The sequence below is a fragment of the Euleptes europaea genome, chromosome 4, assembly GCF_029931775.1.
Source record: "Euleptes europaea isolate rEulEur1 chromosome 4, rEulEur1.hap1, whole genome shotgun sequence".
Taxonomy (NCBI): Eukaryota; Metazoa; Chordata; class Lepidosauria; order Squamata; family Sphaerodactylidae; genus Euleptes; species Euleptes europaea.
Window position 1 is genome coordinate 104,875,281 of NC_079315.1, and position 14,909 is coordinate 104,890,189.

The following is a 14,909-nucleotide window of genomic DNA, read 5'->3' on the forward strand; positions in this document are numbered from 1 at the left end:
AAGTCAAAGCTTATTGATAAAGGGCCCAGCTTTTTAATTTTACATGAATTATATGAATGCTGATTAATTTCTTAGGAACAGTGTTTAAAGATATGAGCAAAATTAACCACAAAACATTTTGCATGTTGCTTATTTTCTGAAATACCTTTAATTGTTCATTTTGGTAATATGAGAAGGACCATGGTGAATAACCCCATGTATTGAATGTTTTGCATACCTGTCCTGGTGCCAGTGCAGGCTTCAGAGAGGTGCTGTGGTCCAGCGCAGGAGCTCAGATGGGCACATGGAGCTCCCCTGCCTAGTTAGCATAGTTAGTTCCACAGATTGAAATTAATAGTGACACTGGCTTATGCAGGAGATCAGTGGTCACATCAATATATGCAGACTGCAGTGAAGAATGTGCACAGTATATGTTTATTGCGCTGAACTGTGATACTCTTCTAACTTTAAAATTTTGCAATATTCAGGAAGAATGCACTGATCTGCCACTAAGAATAGAAAGGGAATGTCGGCAGAAAGTTTCTGGGGTGGTTCAGCGAATTCTTCTGCTTTTCCAGGCTGCTCATTGTTCTTTCCCTGCTGCTCAGTGGTATATTGCGCAACTGAAACGGGCACGAAAAATAATGCAAAAGGTATATTAATGAAGTTGCTTTTAACTTTACCCATGTTGATGCTAACTTACTGAAAGCAACATTTTAATTTTCAGAAATGTATAATATGCTCCAGATATACCTGGAGCAGAGGTGAGCATTCGCTACCACTCAAAATAATTTGCTGATGTTGTGTTCCAATAATTTCAATTGCACAGCAGGTTACCTAAAGTCTTCAGAGTCTTCAGATGATTTGAACTCCTTTCTGCTAAGGAAATGTCACATTAGCCATGTGCCTTTTTGTTCTTCCAGTCAAGGATAACAATCGGTATCCTTAGCTTGGAGTTCACTTTTAATGACTATTAACTCTGGGACAGGTATTTAGCATCTCTCTTTACTGTTCCTGTTGGACTTTGAAACATAATTCTAAACATTTTGAAATCATTTGTTTGTGTGGTGGGGAGGGAGGGGAGACTATCCAGCTTTTCTTGCCACTTCACCGATTATTTATTTGAAAGATTTTCCCAAGCTTTTTGCTTAAACAGCACTTCAGGTGGCTATCAGTAATAAGAGAAAATAACAGTGTTAACATACAGAATAGTGACCAATTAAAAATTTCAGTAATCCAAAATAAAGCAAAATATATTAAAAGAGGAGAGCCAGCATAGTGTAATGGTTAAGAGCGGTGGACTCTAGGAGAACTGGGTTCGATTCCCCACTCCTCCACACAAAGCCTGTTGGGTGACCTTGGGCCAGTCGCAGTTCTCTTGGAACTCTCTCAGCCCACACAGAGGCAGGCAATGGCAAACCACCTCCGAACATCTCTTGCCTTGAAAACCCCATGGGATCGCCATAAGTCAGCTGTGACTTGATGGCACTTTCTGCCACCACATATTAAAAGAAGCAGTTATCTATAGACTCTATTAAATCTATATTATCTATAATTGAATGTGATAAAAAGCATAAAATTTAACATAACAAAGTATATACTTTGGGAATGTTTTAAAGTCAGTGTTTTCCTAATGGGCTTAGGATTGCTGCTGAATTCTGCCTTTCAAAATGAGAACTGTTTTCCCCTTCCCCAAGTGACCTTATTGTTTCAAAAGAAGGTGAAGAAAGGAGCATGTCATACACAAGAAATACTGGCTTCACCTGTTGTTGTGTTCCCTGTGCCAGTGGCCTTCAGTCTAGGGGTCTGGATCCACAATTGGATTGTGGAATCCCACCTGTTGGATTGCAGTCCCTTCTTAAAGCAGCTGTTTTTTGTTACTTTTTAAAAGGACATGCTGGTGTATTTGCAAGATAACAAAGGCACCATTCCTCTTTTCCTGTATTTTGCGTGCGCACTCCATGAGGTCTCAGCAGTGGAGAGGGTACCTGCATTGCTCTGACGCCCCTGGCTTGTTCCACACTATGATATATACCTACTGGCACCCAGCTTGGGTTTCTTGTACCTGGCTCTCATGGTCCTGGCCTTGAGATTGTTGAAATCATGACTCTGGTTCCCGCTTCTATCACATGACTGCCTTGAGATTGCTTATCACAGGCTTGCAACTCAGGGTCCCAATCTCAGGCAGATTTCCCATATAGTCCTGAGCAAAGCAACACTATTCTCTGTTCATTGAGGTCATTTGATTTAGAAGGGTATAACTGTTTGGGGCTGCACTGTGAAAAGAAGGGGAGTGGGCTCTCAAGTGAAAGTATCTAGGAATAGATGTTCTAACATCACAAACTAAATTGTCCTCTCTATCTTTTCTTATCCCTTCCACACTTTCAGATTCGCAAGAAAGGCGGTCTTCCATCATTAAATACACTTCCTGAAAATTTGCTTAATTATTCTAAATCTCGTACAGTATTCTTTAGACCAACGTCATCTGGAGACAGTGGATTTGATGATATTTCATGTAGGACAATAGGTTTGTATCTGCTGAAATGAACAAAGCGATCAAGTTGGAGGGATGAAATCTGTCCCATAACATCATTTGTGAAATTTTATTCTAAGGATACTGTCTGCTAGCCTAGCCTAGGAGATGGCAAAGACCATTAAGCCAGCTCCATGTCTGTTTCACTGACAGCATCTTGTAGAGAACTGTCTTTCTTTTCCTGTGACTTATGGTTGTTTTACCACACATTATATCATGAAAAATAGTGTATTATTTATTTTGCTAAGAAGAAGATGCAAACGAAGAATCAGGTTCTCAGCCCTAGTGCTTTCTATTTAGAGTATTTCAAATAATGGATGGGTACATCAAGTGGTGTTTTTAGGTATAATGGGCATTCACTGTAACTATAAGGAGACATAGTGAACACGAGCAGCTCAGTCCTCTAAGGAAATAAAGAATCCCTTTCTGGTAATAGTTAAGTAAAACACTACTGAAGAACCAGGGCATTAGGAAGTTTATTGCAGACCTCCCCAAAGTAAATATAACCGAATCAACATAAATTTTGACATAAAGATTCCCCCCGCCACCCCTAAGGAAATGTCATTTTATGCAAGGTTATCATTAGACACTAATGTTAATACAGCACCTCATGAACTATAGCAGAGGTCAGGCTGCATTATTTTACCTCATATTTACCACTGGGAGCACGGTCTGATTAACCTAAGTATCTGGAATTTGTAATAAACAATTCATAGTGTAATACTAAGCAGAGTTACACCCTTGTAAAACCAGTGAAATCAATGGGCTTAGAAGGATGTAAGTCTGCTTAGGATTGCATTGTTAATGACTTCCTCCAAGCCAGATTGGCCAGGGATCCTGGAGGGTTTTTGTTTGTTTTTTGCCATCTTCTGGGCATGGAGCAGGGGTCACTGGGGGTGTGCGAAGGAGGTAATTGTTCAGGGTGTTGGACTAGATGACCCTGGAGGTTCCTTCCAACTGTGTTTCTGTGATCTATGATCTACTTCATTAGTTTCTGTGTACTAACCCAGTTTTGTTATAGGAATATCTGTAGTGTTTTAAGTTAGGATTAATAGTATATTTTCTTTAAAATTCAACCCTATTTGAGATTTCTTGACAAAGCATGGTACCATAGGGATTTGGGTAAGCCAATAGCATTCATTAAAAGATTCACAATATAAATTTTCTTTTAAATACTGCTGTTTATAACTGAAATTTGTGTTTTGCATCCCTGTTTACTCGCTTGATGAAATTTTTGTGTGTCTGCCTTTCTTTCACAGAGTGCTTTAGGGAATTGTGTGCATTGTGTTGGATGCTCCACATTCGTGAAAGGTTGTCGGACAGTTGCAGGCGGTATCAAACTGCAAGAGAGAATTCAGAAAATCAGAAGGTAATTACAATGGCATAGGAATTTTAATCCTATCAAGTCTGATACTTTCTTGTTTCTTTGTTTCCCCCTGTTCTTAGAGATATTGAACAATAAAACCATAAAACTTAAATGACCCATCTCCAAAAACACCTCCCTTCCACTCTTCTCTGCAGCCTCCAAAAAACGAGCAACAAAATAAGTAAACTGAGGGTCATAGTCCTCTAAGAAGAACTTAACCTTTTGCTCCAAAGTTGCTCAAGAAAATGTGGACCATTTCTTAAAACATAGTATAATCCATTTTAGCCTAAGTTGGTACACATAAGGATATTGCAAAAGGATATATACCAAGGAGTCCACTGACTGTAGAGGGCAGGGACACAGTCGGTCTGAAAAAGGGATCCTTAGCATACGGCCCAGCAAAACCATTGAAAAAGGGCAGTTAAATCTTGAATACATAAAGATTCTACATAACTTTGGACTAACCAGAGAATTCAGATAGGAAGGAAGATTACCCTTAGATATCAGGCCCAGGGCATGTGGAGAACATGTCCTCCAAGCATCAAAATAAGTGTAACTCTTATCTCTAGCATAGGTCAGTTTGGCCACATGTCTATTAAGCTAAGACCAAACTCATCTCGAAGGGCTGACAATGAATAAAGTCTGATACAGTATTTCAGTTCCTCGCTCATCTTAAAATACTAGTGAATGCTGAAGTTCAAACTGTACATGGCAGTGGCTGAACCATTTATGCCTCAGTCATGTATGGAGCGGGGAGACTGGTTCTTAGAGCAGAAGGAATGACTGAATGGGAGTGTTGCTTTCCCCTCCCACCCCCACACCCGGCATTTCCTTCCTAGCGGGTCTGACTTCCAGTATTGGCGCCCAGCTAGGGAATGAACTGCAGGTAAGCAAGCCACGGCAGCTGATTGTGGGGAGATAATTTAGCCTTCCTCATCCATGTGCATCTTTTCCTCTTAGGTTGAGCTCCCCAGCCTCCATTTTATATTTGATTGGGACAGACCCAGGTTCAAACATATGGATCTGATTTTTGAGACTTACAGAGCAATCCCGTGGGGAGTTACTCCAAACTGGGGTAGTTCTGAATTGGATTACAGTGTAAGACTACCAGTCTTCAGATCAGCTCTTAGACAATTTACTTGGTGCCTTGTCTTTTTTAAGGAAAGCACAACTCCTGAATTTGATGCTTGCGTAGTTGAGCGCTGTCTGAATGGATTGGAATGGGCTTGCCGAATGCTTCCCTTTGCTAGGTTCATGAACATTGAAGAACTTGTCCAGGATATCATTCTGAGCCTTATTGGAGAATTGCCACCAATCCAAAAGGTAAGCCACAAGGTAAAGAGCGCTACAGCTTAGCTTCCTTACATTTCCCTTTTCCCGTTAATAGTTATTTTTTTGTTAAAATAACTTCCCCAGAAATACTTTAAAGTGATCTCAACATTTATGTTTTTGTACAGGTGGCAGAAATTTGGGTGAAAGCATTTCCTAACCGTGAAGATGTAAGAGTCCCATTAAGGGATAAATATAATGGTCTGCACCAGCGACTTAGACATTGTGTAGTCAAAGGTAACATACATGATGCTGAAAGAAACAGCTTGGACTGATAGCAATCTAGCATTTTCTTTAAAAAATTAGCTTTCCTTGGCAAGTGGAAGTATTACAGTACTGACCAAGTTGTGGCATTTGCTTCTAAAATACTGAGAAAAACTTTTGTATAGTTAGAATCATAGAATCATAGAGTTGGAAGAGACCACTAGGGTCATCTAGTCCAACCCCCTGCGCAATGCAGGAAATTAACAACTACCTCCCCCCCACATCCCCAGTGACCCCAACCCTCCCCCTGCCATGCAGGATCCCAGTTGTTCTAAATGTTAAATCTGGATGGGATGGAATATGTTTTCTTGGTCTAAAGGGGGAATATAAATTAAGTACATATGAACATATGAAGCTGCCTTATACTGAACCAGACCCTTGGTCCATCAAAGTCAGTATAGTCTGCTCAGACCAGCAGCAGCTCTCCAGGGTCTCAGGCAGAGGTCTTTCACATCACCTATTTGCCTAGTCCCTTTAACTGGAGATGCCGGGGATTGAACTTGGGACCTTCTGCATGCCAAGCAGAGGCTCTACCACTGAGCCACAGCCCCTCCCTTAATAAATAAACGCATATGGAATAGCATTGTGGATCTGGTGCATTTGAAACTGATGCTTAGATTGTCGCCATGCAGTCAGGTGTGATGGCTAATCAAAATAGGCTTTGTAGAAATAATGACAACAAATCCTCTGTGTGTCTTTCTGGCCAGGCCCTGGTGGTGAAAACATGATGTCTGCTGTTATAGAGGCTGCTCATAAAGTGAATCTGAAAGCATTAAAGCGTGTGATACGGAATATAGGGCCAAATCAAAGAAATATCTGGGAGCCACCCGAAGAGGAGACCCAAGATCTTGGAACTTGCTGCTATGATGGATTATCTTTGGGAACGAGCCTAAGCAGAAGCACTGTCTCTGATCTGGGGAACCCTCAGGTTTACAGCGATGCTGAAACAGGAGACTCCGTCTCTGAAGCTTTGCTGATGGAGGAAACAAGAAAGAGTACTCCTTCACAGATGCAGGAAGATTACAGGTAAAAGTTTGTAGTATTTCTTAATGTAGAAGAGGAAGAAAAGTTGGCTTTTATACCCCCATTTTCTCTGCCTTTAAGTAGTCTCAGACCGGCTTAACAATTGCCTTCCCTTCCTCTCCCCACAACAGACACCTTGTGAGGTAGGTGAGGCTGAGAGTTTGGAGAGAACTGTGACTACCTCAAGGTCACCCAGCAGGCTTCACGTGTAGGAGTGGGGAAACAAACCCGGTTCTCCAGATTAGAGTCCACCGCTCTTAACCACTACACCACGCTTAGCTTAGTTCTGCCTTCCATCCTGTCGTTTGTATTAGAGCAGCCACTTTAGGACAGTCTCATGCTGCTCTAACAAGTAGCCCATTTAACGGTTCTTCTCCGCCTTAGCTAAACCTGTGCTTGGGGATTATGTGGAACCCCAGAAGTGAGAGCACTACCACCCTGAAATGAGTCTGATGCAAGACCCTTTCTAAAGAAAAATGCTTCTTTTCTCTACTTGAAGTTACATTTTTAAATCAAATCAATAATTCCTTGCAATTTATTCCAAAAGCTGCCTTTATATTGTTGCTTTGGGCTTCCATTCAGTTTGAATTAACTTGAAAGTCATTATTTGTGCTGTGCAGGACTAGTTTAATGTAGGAGTTTCCATTACAGCTGTAAAGGAGAAGCACCTCCCTCCTTCCTATAGATATATGAAGTACCATTTTGTGGGGAGCCCACAAGGTGCGTTTCATTCATTGAGTCGTGTGCTGAAACCCCCAAGGACCTTAACATTTAGAATACTTGTCAAGAACAGGTGAGGTGCCAGAAGACTGGAGGCGGGCAAATGTTGTCCCCATCTTCAAGAAGGGGAAAAAGGAGGATCCGGGTAACTCATTCATTCATTCATTCATAAACCTTTAATGGCATATAAATTGTTACAATTAATACGAACAATGGTCATAAATCTTAAAACCGATAAGATAAAATCATAGCCAGTATCATCAGATATCAGAGGATCCGGGTAACTACCGACCCATCAGCTTGACTTCTATACCAGGAAAGGTTTTTGAACAAATCATCAAACAGTCCTTGAGCATTTAGAAAGGATGGATCTGATTATTAAGAGCCAGCACGGGTTTCTCAAGAACAAGTCATGTCAGACTAATCTTTATCTCCTTTTTTGAGAAAGTTACTACCTTGCTGGATCAGGGGAATGCTGTAGACATAGTTTATTTAGATTTCAATAAGGCTTTTGATATGGAACGAGAAATGCTTGATGTTCAAGCTGGTTTCAGAAAAGGAAGAGGCACTAGAGATCATATTGCAAATATACGCTGGTTACTGGAGCATACGAGAGAATTTCAGAAGAAAATCAGCTTGTGTTTCATAGATTACAGCAAAGCTTTTGACTGTGTGGATCATGAAAAGCTATGGCTGGTTTTAAAGGAAATGGGTGTGCCACTACATCTGATCGTTTTAATGCGCAACCTGTACTCTGGACAAGAGGCCACAGTTAAAACAGAATATGGAGAAACAGAATGGTTTCCAATTGGCAAAGGTGTCAGACAAGGATGTATTTTATCTCCCTATCTCTTCAATCTATATGCAGAACATATAATTAGGAAAGCAGGATTAGATTTAGATGAAGGTGGGGTGAAAATTGGAGGGAGGAACATTAATAATTTGAGATATGCTGATGACACTACATTATTGGCAGAAAATAGTGAAGATTTGAAACGACTACTGCTAAAAGTTAAAAGAGAAAGTGCCAAAGCAGGACTACAGCTGAACATCAAGAAAACAAAAGTAATGACTACAGAAGAATTACACGACTTTAAGGTTGACAATGAGGAAATTGAAATTGTTCAAGACTTTCTATTTCTTGGCTCCACCATCAACCAAAAGTGAGACTGCAGCCAAGAAATCAGAAGGAGATTGAGACTGGGAAGGGCAGCCATGAAGGAGCTAGAAAAGATTTTGAAGTGTAAGGATGTGTCACTGGCCACCAAGACTAGATTAATTCATGCCATCGTATTCCCTATTACTATGTATGGGTGTGGAAGCTGGACAGTGAAGAAAGCTGATAGGAAGAAAATAGATTCCTTTGAAATGTGGTGTTGGAGGAGAGTGTTACGGATTCCGTGGACTGCCAAAAAAACAAATCAGTGGGTTATAGATCAAATCAAGCCTGAACTGACCCTAGAAGCTAAAATGACTAAACTGAGGCTGTCATATTTTGGTCACGTCGTGAGACGACAAGAGTCACTGGAAAAGACAGTCATGCTAGGAAAAGTTGAGGGCAGCAGGAAAAGAGGAAGACCCAACAAGAGATGGATTGACTCAATAAAGGAAGCCACGGCCTTCAATTTGCAGGATCTGAGCAGGGCTGTCAAAGATAGGACATTTTGGAGGACTTTCATTCATAGGGTCACCATGAGTCGGAAGCGACTTGACGGCACTTAACACACACACAAGGCTTTTGATAAGGTTCCCCATGATATTCTTGTTGACAAATTGGGCAAATGTGATTTAAATCCTGTTACTGTTGGGTGGATCTGTAATTGGTTGACAGATCACACCCAAAGAGTGCTTGTTAATGGTTCCTCATCCACTTGGAGAGGAGTAACTAGTGGAGTGCCTCAGGGATCTGTCCTGGGCCCTGTGTTGTTCAATATCTTTATCAATGATTTGGATGAAGGAATAGAGGGGATGCTTATTAAATTTGCAGATAATACTAAATTGGGAGGGGTAGCAAATACGGTAGAAGACAGAGCCAAGATACACGATGATCTTGACAGGCTGGAGAATTGGGCTAAAACCAATAAAATGCATTTCAACACAGATAAATGTAAAGTTCTGCATTTAGGTAGGAAAAATCAAATGCATAATTATAGGATGGGGGAGACTTGTCTTAGCAGTAGTGTGTGCGAAAAGGATCTTTCAACACAGATAAATGTAAAGTTCTGCATTTAGGTAGGAAAAATCAAATGCATAATTATAGGATGGGGGAGACTTGTCTTAGCAGTAGTGTGTGCGAAAAGGATCTGGGGGTCTTAGTAGACCAAACACTGAACATGAGTCAGCAGTGTGATGCGGTAGCTAAAAAGGCAAATGCGATCTTGGGCTGCATTAACAGAAGTATAGTGTCCAGATCACGTGAAGTGATGGTATCGCTTTACTCTGCTCTGGTTAGACCTCACCTAGAATATTGTGTTCAGTTTTGGGCACCACAGTTTAAGAAAGATGTAGATAAGCTGGAACGTGTCCAGAGGAGGGCAACAAAGATGGGGAGGGGTCTGGAGACCAAGTCCTATGAGGAAAGTTGAAGGAACTGGGTATGTATAGTCTGAAAAGGAGAAGACAGAGGGGATATGGTAACCATATTCAAGTACTTGAAGGGCTATCATATAGAGGATGGTGCCGAGTTGTTTTCTGTTGCCCCAGAAGGTCGGACCAGAACCAACGGGTTAAAATTAAATCAGAAGAGTTTCCATCTAGACATTAGGAAGAATTTTCTAACAAAGCAGTTCCTCAGTGGAACAGGCTTCCTCAGGAGGTGGTAAGCTCTCCTTCCCTGGAGGTTTTTAAGCAGAGGCTAGATGGCCATCTGTCAGCAATGCTGATTCTATGAACTTAGGCAGTTCATGAGAGGAAAGGCATCTTGGCTATCTTCTGGGCACTGGGTGTGTGTGGGGGAGGTTGTGAATTTCCTGTATTGTGCAGGGGGTTGGACTAGATGACCCTGGTGGTCCCTTCCAACTCTATAATTCTAAGTACTCTTAATGGGCGTTCCCACTACCAGACAATAGCTACAAGTATTTCTAATTAAATGGTCCATTGAGATTCAGTTGGTCCATATGACATCTGTGCACTCCTTACACAAATTTTGTACTGTACAATAAACAGTGAGTGCTGAATGCAAACTCACATAGTCATGAGACACTTCTCTCTGGCAGTTCTGTTTGGTCAAATCCAATCCCCTTCTAGCCCTGACTTGGATAGCCTCAGGCTAGCCTTATCTTGTCAGATCTCAGAAGCTAAAAAAAGTCAGCCCTGGCAAGTATTTGGATGGGAGATCTCCAAGGAATACCAGGGTCATGACGCAGAGGCAGGCAATGGCAAACCACCTTGGAATGTCTCTTGCCTTGAAAACCCTACAGGGTCACTATAAGTCGGCTGTGACTTGACGGCACACACACACACAAATTCCCCACCCATTCTAGCTCCTGAACCCCTCCATGGGATCTGTCTTCATCAGAATCTGTGAAGACTGCCACACTTCACAAGGGTGGTGTAGGTATTGGCTGGAAATGTTGCCAGACTTATTGCAGCTAGAACGTCTGTTTTTATTTTCTTTGTGGGTCTTTGTTTTATCTCCTTTGCCCTATACCTTTGTCTGTTCTTAGAATGCACTCTTTAAGATTGCTCCAATGCCTCTGGGATGCAGCTTTTGGCCAGCTTTGTCATAAGGACATAAGAAAAGCCATGCTGGATCAGACCAAGGCCCATCAAGACCAGCAGTCTGTTCACACAGTGGCCAAGCAGTTGCCTCTAGGAAGCCCACAAACAAGGCAACTTCAGCAGCATTATCCTGCCTGTGTTCCACAGCATCTAATATAATAGGCATGCTCCTCTGATACTAGAGTGAATAGATATGCATCATGACTAGTATTCATTTTGACTAGTAGCCATGGATAGCCCTTGCTTCCATGAACATGTCCACTCTCCTCTTAAAGCCTTCCAAGTTGGCAGCCATCACTACATCCTTGGGCAGGGAGTTCCACAATTTAACTATGCATTGTGTAAAGCAAGACTGTTCAGCTAAGTACTTCCTGTAGGTGAGGATGGTGAGGAGGATAGGGGGCTGTTTGGAGCCAGGACCACTCTCTGGAATGCTAGAAGAACATTTTTTGTTTCACACATATAGCCTGTCTGTTGAAACAAGGACCAAGAGGCCATTCAGGGCTACAGAGGGTTCATTCCAAGTGGTGGCTGGTATCAGGTTCCTCAGAGGGAAGGGGGCCATCTGTGAAAACAGCCACACACCTTTTGAACTATTTAAGGGGGGGGGAAACTAATTGAAAGCAGAAAACGTGTCAGTATGGGCTTAGTTGCTTCAGAAGGAAGAGGGTTCGTTTCTTAATGAACCATCCTTTTAAATCCTTTGCTTTGATTTGCTTTCTTGTAGGGAAATGCATAACTGTACAGTGGATTTGACAGGCTATAAGAGCATTCCTGAAAAGTTAAAGGACTTCAGTGTGAAAGAAACGAACAGCAAAAGAAAGACCGATAAAGTCCTCCCTGATCATCACGTTTTGCCTGTGGTTGGTATATGGGAATTTGAACGTGATGATGATGAGTACATGAAGTTCTTAGACCTCTTTTTGACTTATGTGCTTGAAAGAGATCACATCATTCATGGGGTCGCAGCAGTTCCTTTTCTGAAGAGCTTTTCAGCCCTCCTTAGGGAACATGAACTGAACTCCCTACTTTTTGATGTTCACACAACACTGAAACGTCGACAGAATAGAACTAAAAGCCAGAATGTTTTTAGAGCTGGTTCTTCCTACGCTCTTATTTTGGAGCCCAGTAATTCTAAACCATCTTCTTTGTGTGATGAAAAGAAAAAAGAATTTGAAAAACTCACGTTGCCCGTCTCCGTTCAACAACCAATAGAGCCTTCTGGCCGTGACTCAGTGACGAAATTCGCCTCAAAAAAAGGATTATTTGGTCTAAGCCCACAGTCGGTTTATGGAACTAGTTCCAGTAGAGGAATAACACGTACGCCAGTATTAAATCAGCGTTTATCTGACCATGCTTCTTCTATCCTCCAAACACCTCCAGTTCATAAATATATCTACAAAGCCATTCAGGTGACTGATGATATACGAAGAGAGGAGTCTGCTCCAGAAATAACGAATAAATTTGACAGTGTTGCCCGCTTGCTCGAATGGATGATCAGATGGTCTGATAGGCAGTTGCTTTATGGTCGGATCTCAGCAGACCCGCTTCAGGAGCGCCGGCCAACAATGCATGTGAAAACGTCTGCATCCGCCATCCTTGCGTCATTCTGGCTTCTGGAACGACAGCACTGCAGTGAATCGCAAGATCAAAATGCTTGCTTTGGGGTAAGCAAGATAAATTTATGACAGTACTTTCATTTTAAGTTATTTTCTGGGTATGTGAATTTGGAAATTAAAAAAAGCAGAAGCTGGGGACCTATTGAGGAGGGTGTGTGACTCAATGGCAGGGTATGTGCTTGGCATGCAGAAGTTCCCAGATTCAATTCCCGGCCTCTCCAGTTAAAAGGATCAAGTAGCAAGTGATGTGAAAGACCTCTGCTTGAGACCCTGGAGAGCAGGTACCAGTCAAGAGTTGACAGTCTTGATCTTGATGGACCAGTGGTATGATTCAGTGTAAGGCAGCTTCATGTATATGTGTGTTCATATGAGGAATCGGGGGGTAGGGGGAGACACACAAAAGTTTTACCCTGTCAACCAGAATCTCTCAGGACTTCCTTAGTTCTCAGGAATTTGAGCAGGCTGATTCCCCTTCCTCTTTCTTGAATACACACTGCCTTATACTGAATCAGACCTTCAGTCCATCAAGGTCAGTGTTGACTGCTCAGACAGGCAGTGGCTTTCCAGGGTCTCAGGCGGAGGTCTTTCACATTACCTACCACCTGATCCTTTTGAGATGCCAGGGATAGAACCTGGGACCTTCTGCATACCAAGCAAATGCCCTGTCACTGAGCCACAGCCTCTCCCTAAAAGTTGGTCTTCAATCCATTTTCAGCTGCTGTCAGTATTTTGTGCCCTTGGAGCCTATTTTGTCCTCACCAGGCTGGTTTGGGTTTTTTCCCCTTGAGTTACTTTTACTAAATCACATTTTCTTTCTGCATACCCTGGAATTCCTCTGTGTAGAAACTCCTGCCTTGTTTGCATATGGTCCTGTTGTGCTGCTTTTGTGATTTGAGACCACTGTATTTACCTTTAGATATATGGACCAGCCAACCGAGGAATCCCACACAACCCAGAAAGTTTTCCCTCCAGGATTCTCTAAACTTTTGGATATGTCTTCCTTGCCTTTTCCCCCTTTTCTGCCTTAGCTGAATCTCATCTGATCTCAACAGTTCATTCTTTCTAGGGCAATTTAGGATCCTTCCCCCCCCAGTTTTCTTTTGATTAATTTACAATGTAGTTTTTCTGGATATATGTAGACACCCTAGCTAGTTTGTGGGTGGCTTAGTTTTGTGACTTTTGTTATTTAAACAGGGGCCAACGAGTTTACCATACAGTATATTGTGGTAATTATTGTTTGAATCATTTGTAAGTTGCATTCTGTACCACACAGTAACAGACACACAATACATCATCGTCATCAATATATCTAATTCTCAACACAGCCAGATCTGTGAATACTTAAATCTGGAGAAAGACTGATAAAGGCTCCACCCCCAAAAGCTCCAGGTACTTCCCAACCTGGAGCTGGCAACCCTAGTTGGCCTATATATGATATTTTACTCCATTCAGTAGGCAGCATAAGAGAATATAACCGGGGTTTGTTTGGACCGAGTTCCATAATTTAGGAGAACAGACATCTAATCTTCGTAGCAAACAAATACAGCAGAAGGGTCAGCTGCTAAAGGCTGAATGCCCTGCTTGGGCTAAAGGCCAAATGTTCTACTTTGGTCTATTATTGTTCCAAGGCCTTCCAAAAAGCTCCTTTATATTGGCTGTAAAACGGTATAATAGAAAACACTTATTAACCTTGTGAGTTTGCTGTTATGTAATTAGGAGATAGGCAAGGAATAGTTTTTCAGAAATATGAGACTTAAATATGTTCCAGGAAACTTTTTCCCCCCATTATTCTTATGTGAAAAATATCCTCTTGGGATTCTCTTGCTGTTAAATGAAGGTGATCATGCACTTTTCTACAGACTCTGTATCAATACTCTTTTGACCTACCTGAATCACTTTCCAATGTAGATGCCCTTTGGCCTATTGAAGGGAAAAGCTAATTTCTGGAATGAATTTCTTTTCTGTCCCGAGCATATGACGCTCTTCCACTCTTTTTGCTGGATGGGATATGTGAGGTTCTGAACAAAATGGAACCAAGGGATAGTCGCTAGGATTTTACTAGGCTGCCTAGGGCAAACTTATATTTCCTCCTTTGTGAAAAGGAAGGCCACAAAGGACCTGTGGGATTCCCTTTACCCTTTACAATATTGGCACATCCACATTTCTTTTTGATTTTCACAAGAAGCTTACCGTATATACCCATGTATAAGCCGACCCGCGTATAAGCCGAGGTGCCTAATTTCTCCCCAAAAATGGGGAAAAATTAGGCACCCGCGTATAAGCCGAGGGTCGGCTTATAACCCCTCCCCCCCCCCGCAGGCTTACCTGACAGGGCTCTCCAGCGGCGAGGGTCCGG

The 14,909-nt window shown here is 42.0% G+C and overlaps 1 protein-coding gene across 1 annotated transcript in view; it reads left to right on the forward strand.

Annotated features, from left to right (window-relative positions):
• Positions 1-14,909, forward strand: part of CPLANE1 (ciliogenesis and planar polarity effector complex subunit 1) — a 97,413-nt gene that overhangs the window by 29,660 nt on the left and 52,844 nt on the right. Inside the window, exons 19-25 of the mRNA XM_056848167.1 lie at positions 468-632; positions 2,368-2,506; positions 3,772-3,881; positions 5,040-5,201; positions 5,336-5,444; positions 6,179-6,497; positions 11,662-12,601. Of these exons, the coding sequence (XP_056704145.1) occupies positions 468-632; positions 2,368-2,506; positions 3,772-3,881; positions 5,040-5,201; positions 5,336-5,444; positions 6,179-6,497; positions 11,662-12,601 (1,944 nt within the window). The remainder of the gene's footprint in view (positions 1-467; positions 633-2,367; positions 2,507-3,771; positions 3,882-5,039; positions 5,202-5,335; positions 5,445-6,178; positions 6,498-11,661; positions 12,602-14,909) is intronic.